The following is a 19,297-nucleotide window of genomic DNA, read 5'->3' as shown; positions in this document are numbered from 1 at the left end:
TGTTCTTAAGGTCACTCCAACCAAAATTGCTAGTCCATTTACAGGCTTGCTATCCCTCATCACTTGATATTATTCTAGGTCCCTCAAATTATGCTCACATTTAAAATTCTTTTTTTCATTTTGCCCATATGTTTGTGTGAGTTCCACTGCCCTGTCTTCCAGGTCACTGACTCTTTCTTCTGCTTTATCTAGTCTGCTATTGAACACCTCTAGTGTGTTTTTCAGTTACTGTATTCTTCAGCTTTATGACTTCTGTTTGGTGCTTTCTAATATTTTCTATCACTTTGTTGAAGTTCTCTCTGTGTTCATGTATTCTTCTGTCAAGATTGGCGAGCATCCTTGTGACCATTACTTTGAACTCCTCATCAGGTAAATTACTTATGACTGTTTAGATAAGGTTTTATTCTGGGATTTTATCTTGTTTGTTTTTTTTTCCTTTGGAACATATTTCTTCCTCATTTTGCTGGACTCTGTGCTTGTTTCTAGTATGAGGTGAAAGAGTTCTCTCTCCAACTCTTTTTTTTTTTTTTTAAGATTTTACTTATTCATGAGAGACATAGAGAGGCAGAGACACAGGCAGAGAGAGAAGCAGGCTCCATGCAGGGAGCCCGACATGGGACTCGATCCCAGGTCTCCAGGATCAGGCCTTGGGCTGAAGGCAGTGTTAAACCACTGAGCCACCAGGGCTTCCCTCTCTCCAACTCTTGAAGGAGTAGTCCCAGGAGGATTGGAGGTGTGTTTCAGTCAGCTGTCTGTGCAGTGCCCTGGCGGTGGTAACCTACCCAGAACTGCCTCTCCAGTTGTTTTAGCTACATGGGGCTCAGAAACACAAGCCCCCCAGTCACAAGAGCCAGGTGTTCAAGGATTATCTTCTGTGGGGATTGTATGCAGCTGTTGAATCTAGTGGGATGAGGCCATGGGGGCGCATAATATGTCTTTTTATTTCTTCTTTGACTCTTGATGGGTCAGTGGCAAGTTGTTTAATCTTCACATATTTGTGAGTTTTTTAGTTCTTTCCTTGTAATTGATTTCTAGTTTTGTACACTGTGATTGGAAAAGATGCTTGATATGACTTCAGCCTTCTTAAATTGGAGACTTGTTTTGTGGCCTACCATGATCTATTTTTGAGAATGTTTTTTTTATATATATATATATATATATATATTTTTTTTTTTTTTTTTTTGAGGAGAATGTGTGTTCTGCTTTTGGATGGAATATTGACATGGTATATGTCCACTCCATCTGGTCTAATGTAAGTCAGGGTTTCCTTATTTTCTGTCTGAATGATCTATACATTGATGAAAGTAAGGTATTAAGATCTTCTACTATTGTATTGCTGTCTATTTCTCCCTTTATTTCTCAAAGTCTGTGAATCTTTGTGTTATATATTTAGGTATTCCTGTTTGGGTGCGTAAATTTTTTTTTAAAGATTTTACCTGTTTATTTTAAAGGAGTGGGGAGCAGAGGGAGAGAATCTCAAGCAAACTCCCTGCCGAGTGCAGAGCCCTACGTGGGGTTCAGTCTCACAATCCTGAGATCATGACCTCAGTCAAAACCAAGAGTTGGCCATTTAACTGACTGAGCCACCCAGGCACCCTGGGTACCTAAATATTTATAAATGTTATAACCTCATGTTATATTGACACCTTGATCATTATGTAATGAACTTCTTTGTATCATTACTGTCTTTGTCTTAAAGTCTGTTTTGTCTGATATAAGTATAACCACCCTAGATTTAATTTGGTTTCATTTGCATGGGAATGACACCCATTCCTTCACATTCAGTCTATATGTGCTCTTCTATCTGAAGTGCGTCTCTTGTAAGCAGCAGATAGATGGGTCTTGTTTGCTTTAAAAATTTTTTTAATTTGCATATAGTTGGCACACAATGTTACATTAGTTGCAGGTGTACAAAACAGTGATTCAATTTCTCTATATATTGTGTGATGCTCATCATGAGTGTAACTACCATCTGTCACCGTACAACACTATTACCGTATCATTGATTATGTTCCCTATTCTATGCCTTTTATTCTCATGACTTATGGTACCATAACTAGAAGCCTGTATCTCCCACTCATCTCCACTTATCTTGCCCATCCTCCTATCTGATTTTCCTGTGGTAACCACCAGTTTGTTCTCTATATAGGTCTGATTCTGATTTGTTTATTCACTTATTTTGCAGATTCTACATGTGAGTGACATTATACAGTATTTGTTTTTCCCATTCTGACTTATTTCACTTAGTATAAGACCATCTAGGTCCACCTGTGTTATGTAAAATGGTAAGACCTTGTCCTTTCTTATGACTGTGTAATATTCCCTATCCATTCATCTAGTGATGGACACTTAGGTTGCTTTCATATCTTGGTTACTGTAAATAATGCTGCACTAAACATAGGGGTGCATATATCTTTTTGAATTGGCATTTTCATTTTCTTTGGGTAAAAAACCAGTAGAGAAATTATTGGATCATATGGTATTTATATTTTTAGTTTTTTAAGGAAATCTCATACTGTTTTCCACAGCAAATGCACTAATTTCCTTTTCTACCAACAGTGCACGAGAGTTCCTTTTTCTTCACATCCTCACTAACACTTGTTATTTCTTGTCTTTCAGATTTTAGCCATACTGACAGGTGTAAAGTGATGTTTCATTGCAGTTTTGATTTGCATTTCCCTGCTGATGATTGATGTTGAGCATCTTTTCGTGTGTCTGTTAGCCATCTGTATGTCTTCTTTGGAAAAATGTCTATTCAGGTCCTCTGCCCATTTTAAAATCAGATTATTTGGGGTTTTATGGTGCTAAGTTGTAGAAGTTCTTTATATGTTTTGGATATTAACCCCTTAGTGGATATGTCATCTGCAGATGTCTTCTGCCATTTGTTAGGTTGCCTTTTTGTTCTATTGATGGTTTCCTTCACTGTGCAAAAACTTATTTTGATGTAGTCCCTTTATTTTTTGGTTTTGTTTTTTATTTCCCTTGCTAAAGACATCTAGAAATATGTTTATAATAGGCTAGCATCAGTGACATTACTGCCTGTGTTCTCCTCTAGGATTTTTATAGTTTGAGGTCTCACATTTAGGTCTTTAGGATATTTTGAGTTTATTTTTGTGTATGGTGTGAGAAAGTGGTCCAGTTTCATTCTTTTGCAGGTAGGTGTCCAGTTTTCCCCAGCGCAATTTGTTGAAGAGACTGTCTTTTCCCCATTGTATATTTTTGCCTCTTTTGTCATAGATTGACCATATAAAGCTTGCATCTACTGCTGGACTGTCTGTTCTGTTCCATTGGTCTATGTGTGTCGGTTTTTGTGCCAGTACCATACTGTTTTGATTACTATATCTTTGTAGTATGTCTTGAAATCTGGGATTGTGATACCTCCCTCTTATTTCTCAAGATTGCTTTGGCTATTCAGGGTCATTTCTGTTCTTATACAAATTTTTGCATTATTTGTTCTAATTCTGTGAAGAATGCCATTGGAATTTTGATAGGGATTGCACTGAATCTCTAGTCGGTTAGGGGAGTATGGAATATTTATTCTAAACCATGAATATGGTGTATCTTTTCTATTTTTGTTATCTTTGATTTCTTTCATCAGTGTTTTGTGGTTTTCAAAGTATATTTCTTTTTTTTTTTAATTTTTTTAAATTTATTTATGATAGGCACACAGTGAGAGAGATCGGCAGAGACACAGGCAGAGGAAGAAGCAGGCTCCATGCACCGGGAGCCTGACGTGGGATTCGATCCCGGGTCTCCAGGATCGTGCCCTGGGCCAAAGGCAGGCGCTAAACCGCTGCGCCACCCAGGGATCCCCTCAAAGTATATTTCTTTAACCTCCTTGGTTAAGTTTATTTCTAGGTTTTTAGTCATTTTAGTGGAATTGTAATTGTTTCATTCATTTTTTTCTTTTACACTATTGGCATATAGGGACACTACTGATTTTTTAGGTATTAATTTTGTATCCCACAACTTTACTGAATTCATTTATTACTTCTAATAGATTTTAGGTGGTGTCTTTCAAGTTTTCTATGTATAATATCATGTCATCTACAAATGGTGACAGTTTGATTTATTCCGTACCAATTTGGATGCCCTTTATTTTTTTGTTTTCTTTTGTGGCTAGGACTGCCAGAACTATATGTTGAATAAAAGTGTGAAAGTGGATATCCTTCTCTTGTTCCTGATCTTAGTGGAAAATCTGGCAGTTTTTTCACCATTGAATATTATATTAACTGTGGGTTTTCATACAAGGCCCTTATTTTGTTGAAGTGTATTACCTCTAAACCTACTTTGTTGAGAGTTTTGATCATGAACAGATGTTGAATTTTGTCATATAATTTTTCTGCATCTTTTGAAATGATCATATGACTTTTACCCTTCACTTTTATTGATGTGATATAGCCTGTTAATTGATTTACAAATAGTGATATTATTTGATCATGGTGAATGATCCTTTTAGTGTATTTTTGAATGTGGTGTGCTAATATTTTGTTGAGGATTTTGCTTCTATATTCATCAAGGATATTGGCCTGTAATGTGTGTGTGTGTGTGTGTGTGTGTGTGTGTGTGTGTGTGTGGCCCTTGTTTTGGTATCAAGGTAATGCTGGCCTCATAGAATGTATTTGGAAGCTTTCCTTCCTCTCTTTTTTGGAATAGTTTGAGGAGAACAGTTATTAAATCTTCTTTAAATGTTTGGTAGAATTCACCTTTGAATCCATGTGATCCTGGACTTTTATTTTTGGGTAGGTGTTTTTTTTTAAATATTTTATTTATTTATTCATGAGAAACACACACACAGAGAGGCAGAGACACAGGCAGAGGGAGAAGCAGGCTCCACGCAGGGAGCCCGACGTGGGACTTGATCCCGGGACTCCAGGATCACACCCTGAGCCAAAGGCAGACGCTCAACCACTAAGCCACTCAGGCATCCCATATTTTGGGGTAGTTTTTGATTACCGATTCAATTTTGTTGCTAGTAATCAGTCTGTTCAGATACTGTTTCCTCTTGATAAAGTTTTGGAAGATTGTAGTTCTAGAAATATATCTATTCTAGGTTGTCCAATTCATTGGCGTATAATTTTTCATAGTATTTTCTTATAATCCTTTGTATTTCTGTGGTGTCCACTGTTAATTCTCTTTCATTTCTGACTTTATTTTGTGGGTCCTTTCTGTTTTATTTCTTCATGATTCTGGATAAGGGTTTATTAATTTTATCTTTCCAAAGGATCAGCTCTTTCATTTTTTGTTCCTATTTTTAAAAAATCTTTATTTCATTTACTTTTCCAAATTTATCATTTCCTTGTTGGGCTGTGCTTGTTCTTTTTCTAGTTCCTTTAGGTGTAAGGTTAGATTTTTTAATTAGAGCTTTTACTTGTATCTTGAGGTAGGCTTGTATCACTATATATTTTTCTCTTACAACTGCTTTTAGAGGGCACCTAGGTGGCTCAGTTGGTTAAGCACCTGCCTTTAGCCCAGGTTATGATCCCAGAGTCCCAGGATCAAGCCCCATGTTGGGGCTGAGCAGGGAGCCTGCTTCTCCATCTGCCCTGCCCCTCTACTGCTGTCCTGTCTCTTTCTTTCCCTAAAAAAAGAACTGCTTTCATTCTGTCCAAGAGATTTTTTTTTTTAAGATTTTATTTATTTGAAAGAGAGAGAGGGAGAGAAAAAGAGAATGAACAGGGGGAAGGGCAGAGGGAAGAGTAGATTCCCCACTGAGCAGAGAGCCAGACCTTGGGGGTGGGGGCTTGATCCCAGGACCCTGGAATCAAGACCTGACCTGAAGGCAGATGCTTAACCAACTGAAGCATCCAGGCGCCCTTGTCCCAGAGATTTTGGACTGTTGCGTTTACATTTTCCTTTGTCTCCATGTATTTTTTAAATTTCTTCTTTGATTTCTTCATGGCCCCTTTGGCTGTTTCATATAATTTTTTGTGGTTTTTCAGGTTTTTTTTTTTTTTTCTTGTGATTGATTTCTAGTTTCATTGTGGTTGGGAAAGATGCACAGTATGATTTCAGTTTTCTTAAATGTATTGAGACTTGTTTTGTGGCCTGCTCAATCCTGGAGAATGTTCCGTGTGTACTTGAAAAGAATGTGTAGTCTATTGTTTTTGGATGGAATGTTCTGTATATAGCTGTTAGGTCCATCTGGTCTAATGTGTCATTCAAAGACACTGTTTTCTTATTGATTTTTTTTGCCTGGATGATCTATCCATTGATGTAAATGGGGTGTCCCCTACTATTATTATAGTATCATAAATTTCTCTCTTTATGTCTGTTAGTATTTATTTAGGTGCTCCAGTGTTGGGTACATAGGTATTACAATTATTATATTCTCTTGTTGGATTGATCCTTTTGTCATTATATAATGCCCCTTTTTTGTTTTTTTTGTTACAGTCTTTACCCTAAAGTCTGTTTTGTCTGGTATAAGTATTGCTACCCCAGTTTTTTTTTTTTTCCCACTTCCATTTACATGGTAAATGTTTTTCCATTCTTTTACTTTCAGTCTCTATGTATCTTAAGGTCTGAGGTGTCTCTTGTAGGCAGCATATAGATGGTTGGTTTTTGTTTTTTACCTATTCCACCACCCTATGTCTTTTGATTGAAGCATTTAGACTATGCATTTAAAGCAATTATTGATAGGTATGTACTTACTGCCATTTTGTTCATTGTTTTCTGGTTGATTTTGTTGTTCTCCTCTGTTCCCTTCTTCCCTTGCTCTCTTTCTTTGTAATTGATGAGTTTCTGCAGTGCTATGTTTGGCTTTTTAATTTTTGTGTATCTATTGTAGGTTTTGGGTTTTAGATCACCATGAGGTTCATATACCATCCCAACTATATAGCAGTCTGTATTAAGTTGATTATCATTTAAATTCAAACAAATTCTTTTTTTTTAAATTTTTATTTATTTATGATAGTCACACAGAGAGAGAGAGAGAGAGGCAGAGACACAGGCAGAGGGAGAAGCAGGCTCCATGCACCGGGAGCCCGACGTGGGATTCGATCCCAGGTATCCAGGATCGCGCCCTGGGCCAAAGGCAGGCGCCAAACCGCTGCGCCACCCAGGGATCCCTCAAACAAATTCTTTAAAAAATCCTTTTACTCCCTCCACATTTTATATTTATGTTATCATATTTTATGTCTTTTTATTCATAATTATGGCCATTTCTTTTCCACTTAAAGTCTCTTTAACATTTCTTTTAAGGCTGGTTTAGTGGTAATAAACTCCTTTAACTTTTATTTGGGAAATTCTTTACCTTTCTTTCAGTTCTGAGTGATAACCTTGCTGGTTAAAGTATTCTTGTTTTTTTCCCTTTCAGCACTTTAAACATATGATGGCACTTTCTGTGGCCTGCAGTTTCTGCTGAAAAATCACCTAATAGTTTTATAGGGTTCCTCTGTATATAACGTTTTGCTCCCCTCTTGCTGCTTTTAGAATTATCCTTTAATAATTAAAATATCAAAGGTTAAAGATAATGTGTCATGGTGTGGCCTTCTTTGGGTTTATCTTGTCTGAAACTCTGTACTTTTTGACCTGGATGTCTTTTTTTTTTTCTCCTAACTTAGGGAAGTTTTCAGTTATTATTTCTTCAAATACGTTTTCTGCCCCTTCTTTGTCTCTTCTTCTGGGACCCTTATAATGTGAAAGTTTCTTTGTTCGATATTTCTAAGAGGTCACCTAACCTGTCCTCATTTTTATAATTTTTTTTCTCTTTTTGCTGTTCCGTTTGCATGTTTTTCATTAACTCATGTTCCAGATCACTGATATGTTCTTCTGCATCAGCTAATCTTTTGATTCCCTATAGCATTTTTTTTTTAAATTTCAGTTATTGTATTCTTCAACTCTGGTTCTTTTTTGTATTTTCTGTGTCGTTACTGCTGGTCTCATGAATTCTTCTATTCTTCTCTTCAGTCCATGGAGCATCTTTACAATCATTACTTTACATTTTTTATCAGGCATATTGCTTATCTCCATTTCACTTAATTCTTTTTCTGAGGGTTTGTCTTGTTCTTTCTTTTGGAGCATATTCCTCTGTCTCTCCATCTTGCTTGACTTTCTTTTTTGTTTCTATAGATTAGCAGAACAGCTACTTCTAAACATGAAGGCATGGTTTTACATATGCTCATCCCTTATGTGGACTGTGTGTGCTTGGTGACTTTGGATGGCTGGCTGAAGGTGTGGTTGGTGTGGGCCAGAGGTCTTGGGGCTCTCCATGCAGTAGGCACCCTGGTAGGACAGTTGACACTGAAGTGACCACAAGCCAGAGGTCATGGGGCTCTGTGCAGCAGGTGCTTTAGCAGGCTGTCTAAGTTGAAGTGGATGCAGGCTGGGGTGTCCTGGGACTCTACACACTGAGGGTACCCTGGTAGGACAGTGGACCTGAAGTGGGTGCAAGCTGGGGTGTCCAGGGACACTTTATGCAGGGGGTGTCCTTGTGGGGTGGCTGGAGCTGAGGCATTGTGTGGGCCAGGAGGTTTCTGGACTCTCTGTGAAGAGGGCACCCTGGCAGGACAGCTGAAGCTGAAATGGTGGCAAATCAAGTGTTCCAGGGCTCTATGCACAGAGAGGGCATATTGGCAGGATAGCTGAAGCTGAAGTGGGTGTAAACCAGGGTTTTCCTGGACTTTGCACAGAACATGCCATGGAGGAGTGGCTGGAGCTGGAGGTAGGGTACAGGCTTCGGGGCCCTGGAGTACTCCATGCAGGGGGCACCCTGGCAGGACAGCTGAAGCTAAAGTGGGGATGAGCGGATATGGTCCATGGGCTCTCCACAGAAAATGTGCCCGAGCAGGACAGCTGAAGCTGAAGTGCTTATAAGCTGGAGTGTCCTGGGGTGTCCTGGGGTGTTCAGCACAGGGGATGCCCTGGCCAAGTGACTGGAGCCAAGGCTCACATGGGTGGAGGTGTTCTGGGCCACTCTGCATAGAGAGTGTGCCCTGGTGGGGTGGCTGGAACTGTGGTAGGCACAGGTGGGTCCCCAGGGTGCTTCAACACAGGGCACACTCTGGTGGGGAAGCTGGATTTCAATCCAGTGGCAGTCAGGAGGTACTAGAGCTCTCTAAACTGAGGGTACCCTAGTATGCTGCCTGAAGTCCAAGTGATATAGGCCTGGAGTATTCCAGGATGCTTTACACCTGTGTCACCTTGGTACAAAACTTGGAGCTATAATGAGTGCTAACCAGGGATTTCCAGGTATGCATTGCCCTGTGGCCACCTTGGTGGGATGGCTAGGCCAGGGTGGGCTAGAAGCCAGGGGCTCACTGACAGGCAGGCTGGTTAGTGTGCCTGGATTGTACCCTGGCACCAGGGTACAATGATGCCATTTGCGGCATCAGGGATGGAAGGTTCCTTGGTTAATATGTCTCCATCTCTCTTGCTGTTCTCTTTTGCCATCCCATCTTCTGTTGTGCAGAAGCTATTCAGTTGGCCCTCAGTTCTTTGGAGGAATTGCTCTATAATTAGGTGTGATTTGTTGTGTTTCATGGAGAAAGTGAGTTCAGTGTCTTCCTACATCTTGGACTGGAATCCTTGATGGGTCTCATTTTTTTTTATCCATTCAGCCACTTTGTGTCTTTTGATTGGAGAAGTTAGCTCATTTATATTTAAAGTAGATCAACAGGTATGTATTTATTCCATTTTGTTCATTGTTTCCTGGCTGTTTTGAAATTCCTTTATTCTTCTCTTGCTCTTTTTGTTGGTGACTTGATGATTTTCTGTGGTGACATGCTGAGATTCTTTTCTCTTTTTGTATCTACTATATGTTTTTGCTTTGTGGTTACCATGAGGCTTATATAAGACAACTTATAACAGTATTTTTAAAAAAGATTTATTTATTTATTTGTGATAGACATAGAGAGAGAGGCAGAGACACAGGAGGGAGGGAGAAGCAGGCTCCATGCCGGGAGCCCAATGCAGGACTCGAACCCAGGACCCTGGGATCATGACCTGAGCCAAAGGCAGAAAATAAATCACTGAGTCACCCAGGTGCCCCTACCTTTGTCTTTTAACCTTCATACTAGCTTTGTAAATTAACTCACTGTCTTTATGTTAGAGTATTCTGAGTTTTATTATATATTTACCTTTGCCAGTGAGATTTATACGTTCGTATGTAGTCCTATTACTAATTAGCACCCTTTTTCCTTTCCTTTCTGCATTTCTTGTAAGGCTGGTCTAGTGCTGATGAAGTCCTTCAGTTTTTGCCTATCTGGGAAATTCTTCATATTTCCTTCAGTTCTGAAGGACAACTTTGTCAGAGTACAGTTGACGCTTCCTTTCAGCACTTGGAATATACTATGTCCCTCCTTTTTGGCAAAATTTCTGCTGAAGAATATGCTCACAGTTTTAAGAGAGTCCCTTGTATGTAACAAGTTGTTTTTCTCTCATTGCTTTTTAAGATTCTCTTTGTCTTTAGCAGTTTATTTAATTTTATTTATTTATTCATGAGAGAGAGAGAGAGAGAGAGGCAGAGACACAGGCAGAGGGAGAAGCAGGCTCCATGCAGGGAGCCCAACGGTGGGACTCGATCCTGGGGCCTACAGGATCACACCCTGGGCCGAAGGCAGCGCTAAACCACTGAGCCACCCAGGCCACCCTGTCTTTAACAGTTTAATTATGTGCCTTGGTGTGGATCTCTTTGGGTCCATCTTTTTTAGAACTCTCTGGGCTTCCTGTATCTAACTGTCAACTTCCTTCCCCAAGTCGGAGAAGCTTTCAGCCATAATTTGTTCAAATAAATTTTCTGTTCCCTTTTCTCTTCTTCTTCTGAGACCCCTGTAATATGAATGTTGGTCTGCTTGATCTTGTCCCATAGGTCCCTAAAATTTTTTCATTCTTTTTTTTTTTTTTTTTTGCTACTCTGGATGAGTTCCACTACCTGTCTTCAAGTCCACTGATTCCTTCTTCTGCTTTATCTAGTCTGTTATTGGATAATCTAGTGTAGTTTTTAGTTTAGATATTGTATTTTTTCCCCTCTGTGACTTTGGTACTTTCTTATATTTTCTATGTCTTTGTTGAAGTTTTTTCTTTCTTTGTTGAAGTTCTCACTGTGTTCATCCGTTCATCTTCCAAGCAAGGTGAGCATCTTTAGGACTGTTAACTTGAACTTTTTATCAGGTGAATTACTTATCTCTGTTCCATTAAGGACTTTTTTAAAAAAATATTTTGTTTATTCATGAGAGACACAGAGAGAGAGGCAGAGGGAGAAGCAGGCTCCCTGTGGGGAACCCAATGTGGAACTTGATTCCAGGTGCCTGAGGGCTTTTACTGGGTTTTATCTTATTTTGTTTGGAATATATTCTTGTTTGTTTTTCTTTAAATATCTGTTGTTGTTGTTGTTGTTTTAATGTATTATATAAACGGCCACCTCTCCCAGTCTTGAAGGGATGACCTCATGTAGGAGATGAACCTTATTGCTTAAACCTACCCTAGCTCTTAACTGTCTCCCAAACCTTTGTGATTGTCCACGCAGCCTACTGTAGTGTTAGTGGCTTCCAGTAGGTGAGGATTTACCAAGATTTGTCGGTGTCCCAAAGGGGAGTATCTCAGTCAGCACCGAGATTCAGGCTGATTGGAAGCCAGACCCTTAAGACAGCAGTTTTTAAAGTATACAAACACATCTCTTTCAGGGGAAGACTGGGAGATGGGCATTTCTGGGTGTTCCCTCTGTGCTGAGCCTTGGGGTATTAGCCAGTTAAGAACTGTTTTGTTAGGGGCACCTGGGTGGCTCAGTGGTTGAGCAACTGCCTTTGGCTTAGGGTGTGATACCGGGTCCCAGGATCGAGTCCCACATCAGGCTCCCTGCATGGAGCCTGCTTCTCCCTCTGCCTGTGTCTCTGCCTCTCTCTCTCTCTCTCTCTCTTTCTCTCTGTGTCTCTCATGAATAATAAAAACAAACAAACAAACTTGTTTCTTTGTTTGCTACTGTTCCATTAATGCAGAGACACAAGCCCTGTAAATACAGGCACCTCTGGCCACCAGAGCCAGGCTATCAAAGCAAGTGATATGGCCACAAATGCTGGAAACTCTGATGACCTGGGTCGGAGCAGAGGGAGCATGATGATGATACTGCCAGCCTCCCTGGTGTCCAGAGGGGATGACAGTTGGCCCTCAGAAGTGCTTTTAATGAGAAGTTTGCCCTTCAGGCCGCAGTTAGGAAGATAAGCTAATAGGCCTCTTCCACAGAAATACTGGAGGTGCATGGAGGACTGCTGCTTCTGTGCTGTGCCCTGGAGAGGAGGGAGCTGGTGAAGAACTTCTCCATTTGTTGCAGTCCTAGGGGACCCACACATGTAAGTCCCACTGGCCACCAGAGCCAGGTGATCAAGGGTTGTCCCTTAGCAGCTGCAAAAACCAGGACACCAGATATGTGCATAAGTACCCTTCTAGGAAATACCAGTGACCCAGGGGGAGGCAGAGGGAGAGTATGAAGATGGCTCCCACTGGCCCCTGCAGTCTTTAGAATATTCCAGGAGGGTGCTAGATGCCAGATGTGTATTGAGTTAGAAGCCTGCCCCTCCCTCAGGCCAAATCTTTAAGATAAGCAAACAGGTGTCTTTCACAGGAAGACCAGACACTTTTCAGTTGGCTGCCCCCCCCCCCCCCACCTTGCTGAGCTCTGCGGGTGGCCAGGGCATGAGCCCTTTAAGAACTGTTTCTTGGGTGGGTGAAATGGGTGAGGGGCCACAAGGTACAGATTTCCAGGGGGGTGTCACGTACAGCATGGTGACTATAGTAACTAGCATTATACTGTACACTTGAAAGTTGCTGAGAGATCTTAAAAAAAAAAAAACTATTAGAAATGTCTATTTTCTCATGGACATTTTATCTTTCAAATTAAAAATGTGAGCAGACTATGGAAACCCAAAGTGCTTCTCAGCTTGCTATGGCCTGTGGGTCTCGTGGCTACAAACCCCACTGGCTTTCAAAACTAGGTGTTTTGGGGGCTTGTCTCCTAGATGCAGGTCTTAAAAGTTGGGATGCCAGATATGGGGTCCAGGCCCTTCACTCAGGGAGAAGCTTGGGGTTGCGAGTTCCCTCCTGACTGTGGGGGTGGCGGGTGCTTAAGGGAAGATTGTGTCTCAGCCTCTCCTGCCATCTCATTTGCCCAGTTTGTAGGGGTTGCTCATCTAGTTTTTCTTTCAGAGGATATTGTTCTGTGTGTAGCTGTAGGTTCAGTGCATTTGTGGGAAGAGAGAAGTTCAGGATCTCTCAGGTCACTATCTTTTTTTTTTTTTTTTTTTTTTTTTATTTATGATAGTCACAGAGAGAGACAGAGAGAGAGAGGCAGAGACATAGGCAGAGGGAGAAGCAGGCTCCATGCAGGGAGCCCGACGTGGGATTCGATCCCGGGTCTCCAGGATCGCGCCCTGGGCCAAAGGCAGGCGCTAAACCACTGCGCCACCCAGGGATCCCTCAGGTCACTATCTTGAAGGAGAACCCTCTTGCTTACTCTCAATACCAAATGGGGTGTGTGTGTGGGGGGGGGGGGGGCGTGAGAGTGCAGACTCCAGGGCCAGCTCCGGGCTCACCGCCCTCCCAGTGCACTTCTGGCTGAGGAACTTGGGCTCTCGCCAGGGGGTGGGGGAGTAGCACGTGGTTTGTAAGGTTGCTTGGGGACAAGTAGCCATGCAGAGTGCTTAGGGCTGGATGCACAGGGCACTCCGTGAAATCATTTCTCCTCTTTCTGGAGTGTCAGCTGCATGAAGGTAGGACTTTTTTACTTTGTACCCCCAGCCCCTAGAATGACTGCATGGAGGACATGGCCAAATATTCCTTCCTCGTTGGCCTCCGCCCTCAGCCCACTGGCCTGAGCACCCCATTCTAGTCCGACTTTTGCTTTTTTAGATTCCTCACAGCTTTCCATCTGCCCTTCACTCATCTCTGAGTCTTTGTGACCTTTCTGGGCAATGGCTGCGTGGTGTGTCCTGGGGAACTCCCCAAGGCTGGTAAAACTGTCTGAGAAATACAGATTGGGGACAGGCTTTCTCAGCTGAAATGTAGCCTTTGCAGCCATTTGTGTGCAACTGCCTGTGTTTTAGTGGGAGTAATAGGAAAACGCAATTGCCAAGTTTTACACTAGACGTGTACATAGCAAACATCAGAAATGTGACTTTCTTTCACTCGGGTAGCAAATGCTCTATGGCACGTGTAGCAAGTTAGACCACCTGTACAATGTGTGTGGCTTTTTTTTTTTTTTTTCCCTTAAACACCATAGACCAATGTAAGACAGAGCAGAGGGTCAGAGCCCTGGACAGAGGAAGGTGGCAAGTAATAGGGAAGGCAGCTGAGACCTGGGAAGGGGCCAACTTCATATACTTCCAGTGTTGAAGGCTTAAAAAAGCTACCTTCGGTGTGTGGGCTCAATTGTCCTGCTAAAGTCTAGATGTGAAAATTAGCTTGGGAAAGAGAACTCGCAGTTGGAGGCCAGTTCTCCGGTAGGCACTTTTCGGAGTGTATTATACCCTTTATTCCTAATTACCACTTGCTAAATTGGAGTTGAGACTGGAGCCTGGGCTGAGGTTCTTTTTTTTTTTTTTTTTTTTTTTTTTTTTGGTTCTTCTCCTGAAGCTGAGGCCACACCCACGGAGTTTTCACTTTCCACTGTGAAGTGGAACTCAGTTCTGGGCAAGCTCAGAAATGCTCCGCACTGAGTGGAAAGAGCTCAGCTGTCTGTACCTCAAACCACCCAGCTGGTCTAAGAAGAAGGCTGCCTCTAGCTTTATTTAGGAGAATGCATTTTTTTTTCCCTGCCATGCTCCGGTCAGCAGGTACGTGGCAGGTAGCCAGTGCTAGTGTCTCTCTGCGGAGGCGGTGATGTCAGTTCTGCACGCGCTGGGGGCTGGGGCTGGGGGTGCGGTGTCTCTGGGGTGGGGTGGCAGGGGGAGGCTAGAGTGTGTCATACGTTCAAGGGCAGCTACAGTGTATATGGTGCTTATTAAAATTAATAGAACATGGGATTCCAGAGGAGAAAAACCAAACCAAGTAGCCACCTTTCAGGTATGTTTGATAAGTAGTGATGCACTTGATAGAAAACTGTGTGTCTAATTTCAGGCCCTGGGTTTGAGAGGTAGAGCTCTCAAGAAGAGCACCAACAGGTATGATTTGGAAAACAGCACTTGGCTTATCTGGAAAAGTACAAACTCACGGAACGATGAAGGTAAGTGGTTATTTCTGTCATCTGACGAAGCGAGACAAAGAAAAGATTTTCCTATTATCAATCAGGTCAGCATTTCCCAAACTGATGCCCAAAGGCACAGTGTTTCAGAAGAGGTTAGTGCCCTGAAATTTTATGAACAATAGTTTGGGGAATGGTGTATCCTCCTCCTAAAGACTCGGGGTGGCAGGGACGAGGGACCGAAACTGTTCTAAGTGTGACTATTTCCGAGAAGCGGTCTTTGGGGGAGGGCGGAGGGGAACGGCTTGGGAAATGCCGAAATTTCTGATTTTAAGAGAAGTTTGGAGAAATGTATCGATTTCTCCAATGATTAAATGTATTAATTCTCCAAATGGGGATCGTTAACTCAGGTGAGTTTTATATGCTGGGTACTCCGACGTCCGGGGACACTTTGTAACCAGGTTGACAGACAAGCAGGCCCGTAAGCTGAAGCTTCTGGTCCCCTGATTTTTCAAGAGGAGGCTCCCAAGTCAAAGGAGCCCTGGCTCAGGTCATCAGCCGACCTGACCGAGTGGTTAATACGGGAGAGTGAGCTGCCTCTGGCAGCTTCATCCCCATAAGGAGGGGAGCTGGGGGGGCCGCACTCACCTCCTAGGGCTTCACTGTTAGGAAACTACCCGGTACGGAAAGGTGTCTAGTAGGCAAGTGGCGTGATCCAGGGCGAGGGCCCCTCAACACCAAGGAATCAGAAATATAGCCTCCCGTTCTTAAATAACATTTATTATCATTGCAAAGGAGTCTTTTTCAGGAGAACAGTTCTCACATCGAAAGATATACTGGTTATGGGTATAGAAGCGGATTTCACTGAGTGCTCTAGGTGAGGTGGGCCCGACTACGACTCTGGATTCGGCAACCTAATAGTCACAATGCGTTGGCTGTCACTTAGCTATTTATCCAAACATGCCTTTTTAATATTTTTTTAATTCTTTTTTTTTTTTTTAATTTTTAATTTTTAATTTTTTTTTTTTTTTTTAAAACATGTGCCTGCACAGGGTGGAAAAAAGAAACGCCAAGGGCCTGGCTAAAAAGGAGAAGCCTAAAAAAGATAAAACTCCCGCGGCGGTTCCGTGGGCCGGCGGTGTGGAGCGCAGGGACCCGGCGTCCGTGGGCGGGGCGGGAGGCCCGGTGGCTTCTCCGCGTGACCGTGACCGGTGTGAAAGCCCTTGAGGGTCCCGGCGGCGGCCGGGCCGGGCCCGCGGGGGCCGCTCACTGGATCCAGTCGATGTCCAGGCAGCGCGCTATGAACGCGAACATGTCGGAGACCTCCTCTATCACCTTGGCCGTGGGCTTCCCGGCCCCGTGGCCGGCCTTGGTGTCCACGTGGATGAGCAGCGGGTTGCTCTGCTTCCGGCTGCGGCCCACCACGTACTGAAGGGTGGCGATGAACTTGAGCGAGTGCAGCGGGACCACGCGGTCGTCGTGGTCGGCGGTCAGGAGCAGCATGGACGGGTACTGGGTGTCGTCCGCCTCCGGGAGCCTCACGTTGTGCAGCGGCGAGTACCTGGAAGGCAGAGGCAGGGCCGTGGGCCTGGACGGCCGAGCCCGGGGTCGGGCCCCAGGAGCCCGACGGCCCGGCCCTTGGCGTCCCTGGCGCGCCCGCTGGCCACGGCTCCTGCACCCTGGGCACCTGCCCCATCTCTGTGGCTCCCACCCTAGAAGACGCGGGAAGAGCCCAGGTCTTTCGAGACGACTCTGACCCTACTATACACACGCATAGGATCTGGAGTGGCTCCATGCTCCTTATGCTGACTTTCTCACTCCTACAAGGGGGACTGATTTTTGTTGTTGTTGTTGTATTTTTTTTTTCTCATTTTATTTTTTATTATTTTTTTTATTGGTGTTCAATTTGCCAACATAGAGCATAACACCCAGTGCTCATCCCATCAAGTGCCAGTCACCCATTCACCCCCACCCCCTGCCCACCTCCCCTTCCACCACCCCTAGTTCGTTTCCCAGAGTTGGGAGTCTCTCATGTTCTGTCTCCCTCTCTGATATTTCCCACTCATTTTCTCTCCTTTCCCCTTTAATCCCTTTCACTATTTTTTATATTCCCCAAATGAATGAGACCATATAATGTTTGTCCTTCTCCGACTGACGTATTTCACTCAGCATAATACCCTCCAGGTCCATCCACGTCGAAGCAAATGGTGGGTATTTGTCATTTCTACTGGCTGAGGAATAGTCCATTGTATACATAGACCACAGCTTCTTTATCCATTCATCTGTCGATGGACACCGAGGCTCCTTCCACAGTGTGGCTATTGTGGACATACGACCCAGCAATTGCACTGCTGGGGACTTACCCCAAAGATACAGATGCAGTGAAACGCTGGGACACCTGCACCCCCATGTTTATAGCAGCAATGTCCACAACAGCCAAACTGTTGTTGTTTTTTCATTTTTTTAAATTTTATTTATTCATGAGAGAGAATGAGAGAGAGAGGCAGAGGGAGAAGCAGGCTCCACGCAGGGAGCCCAACGTGGGACTCGATCCCGGGTCTTCAGGATCACACCCTGGGCTGAAGGCGGCGCTAAACCGCTGAGCCACTTGGGCTGCCCTGTTGTTTTCTAAAAAGATTTTATTTAGTTATTCACGAGAGACACAGACAGAGGGAGAAGCAGGCTCCCTGCGGGGACCTGCCCGATGGGGACTCGATCCCAGGACCCCGGGGTCACGACCTGAGCTGAAGGCAGGTGCTCAACCACGGAGCCTCCCAGGAGTCCCCACAAGGGGGACTGATTTTAAGCCACTGACTGTGGATACGCCAGCTGCTGGCCTCTCTTTGGTCGAAAACCTTGAAAGTCAAAGCATATGGCAGCTTTCTGGCCCTTTGCTATTGATACGATGTTTGTTGCAGGCTCAGCAAGGCCGGCTGAGGAGGAGCCTGGGTCCTGTTGGGGCCTCTCACGGGCGCTTGGGGCCCTGCCGATGGTGACCAGCTCCGTGGGGGGAGCAGAGGACGCACCTTCTGCAGGACAACTTTTCAGGCAAGTGAACAAAAGGGTTTTATGAATATAAGTATCGAATTAGATGGCAGGTGAGGGACATCTCTGGATTTCTATCTTTGCGTTTTACTCAATATGGATGTTCCGTTCGTCAAGTATTAATGAATAGAATTGGCTGTTTTCATAGAGTTTTATTTTGGAGGGTAAATGGTCAAGAACAGTAACACATCTGCTTGGTTAACCAAGTCAAGACTGAAAAGTTCTGGAGTTTTCAGATAAGATTAAGGGGCTGACATGGCTCGGCTTTCTGATCTTATTTCCGAGTGTTCTTGGATTGACCCCAGCCTTCCAGCTAAGTGTTAGTTCTTGGGGAAAGAGGTTTGGAAAATTCTGCCTCCTGATAATACTGCCACCCCTCTACCCCTGAGATTCACATACATGCCATACTGATACATTGAAGATTCTGGAAAATTCTGTATTCATGGAGGGGGGCGGGGGGGACTCTCTTTAATCTCAGACCATGCTTCATGGGACATGCAGCTTCTGGTAAGGCCCCCTCTGGCCACACTGATACATTTAAGATTCCGGAAAATTCTGTATTCATTGGGGGGAGGGGGGAACCCCCCTTTTAATCTCATATCGTGCTTCATGGGACATGCAGCTTCTGGTAAGGCCCCCTCTGGCTCCAAAATGGAGTAGGAAGAGAACACAGCCCCGTGAGAGCTAGGTTGGAAAATTAAAGTCTAAAGTAGGACTATCACAGACATCTTGAGAGGAAAAATATTTACTTTTCTTTTATTCCCCATATTAATTTTTATATATTTTATCTGAGAGAGGGAGGGGCAGCAAAGGCAGATGCTTAACCGACTGAGCCACCCAGGTGCCCCTTCCCAAATTAATTTTAGAAGCATTAGGCTCCACTGAATATTTTGTTGCCTTTGATACACAATTTGGTCAGTATTTTCTTTACATTATTAGTTTGAACTACAGCTGCTTGATTCAGCTTTTACTGGTATTTGGCAACGAGGGTATCTGTGTGTCTAAAAGTATTCAATGATAAAACTTGAGTCATTTTAGCTGAAGAGCTAAAACCATAGAAAGCCTATAAAATTAAAGAAAAAGCTTGACCAGAGAAATTAATGAAACTTAGAGCTGACTGAGAAGCCTGGGACACAGGCTTCT

At 43.4% G+C, this 19,297-nt stretch overlaps 2 protein-coding genes across 6 annotated transcripts in view; one reads left to right on the top strand and one right to left on the bottom strand.

Annotated features, from left to right (window-relative positions):
- The window catches only part of LOC140636573 (uncharacterized), a 139,278-nt gene that overhangs the window by 112,479 nt on the left and 7,502 nt on the right, over positions 1-19,297 (top strand). The window contains exons 1-5 of one of the 5 annotated variants that reach the window (XR_012033773.1): positions 10,580-11,069; positions 12,178-12,284; positions 14,563-14,762; positions 15,046-15,151; positions 16,162-16,220. Coding sequence is in view for 1 of the 5 variants with exons in the window: in XM_072831938.1 (XP_072688039.1) it covers positions 15,046-15,151; positions 18,028-18,157 (236 nt within the window). In the remaining 4 variants the exon portion in view is untranslated. Of the gene's footprint in view, positions 1-10,579; positions 11,070-12,177; positions 12,285-13,580; positions 13,701-14,562; positions 14,763-15,045; positions 15,152-16,161; positions 16,221-18,027; positions 18,158-19,297 lie in introns of those variants that run through there. The other 4 variants (XR_012033771.1, XR_012033770.1, XR_012033772.1 and 1 more) reach the window with 4 other exon arrangements.
- The window catches only part of PREP (prolyl endopeptidase), a 117,600-nt gene continuing 114,176 nt past the window's right edge, over positions 15,874-19,297 (bottom strand). Inside the window, exon 15 of the mRNA XM_072831926.1 lies at positions 15,874-16,670. Within this exon, the coding sequence (XP_072688027.1) occupies positions 16,376-16,670 (295 nt within the window). The 3' untranslated portion in view covers positions 15,874-16,375. The remainder of the gene's footprint in view (positions 16,671-19,297) is intronic.

The sequence above is a fragment of the Canis lupus genome, chromosome 7 (genome assembly GCF_048164855.1).
Source record: "Canis lupus baileyi chromosome 7, mCanLup2.hap1, whole genome shotgun sequence".
In the NCBI taxonomy this organism is placed as follows: domain Eukaryota; kingdom Metazoa; phylum Chordata; class Mammalia; order Carnivora; family Canidae; genus Canis; species Canis lupus.
Note: the sequence above shows the minus strand (reverse complement) of the source record. Positions and strands in the feature narration are given on the sequence as shown.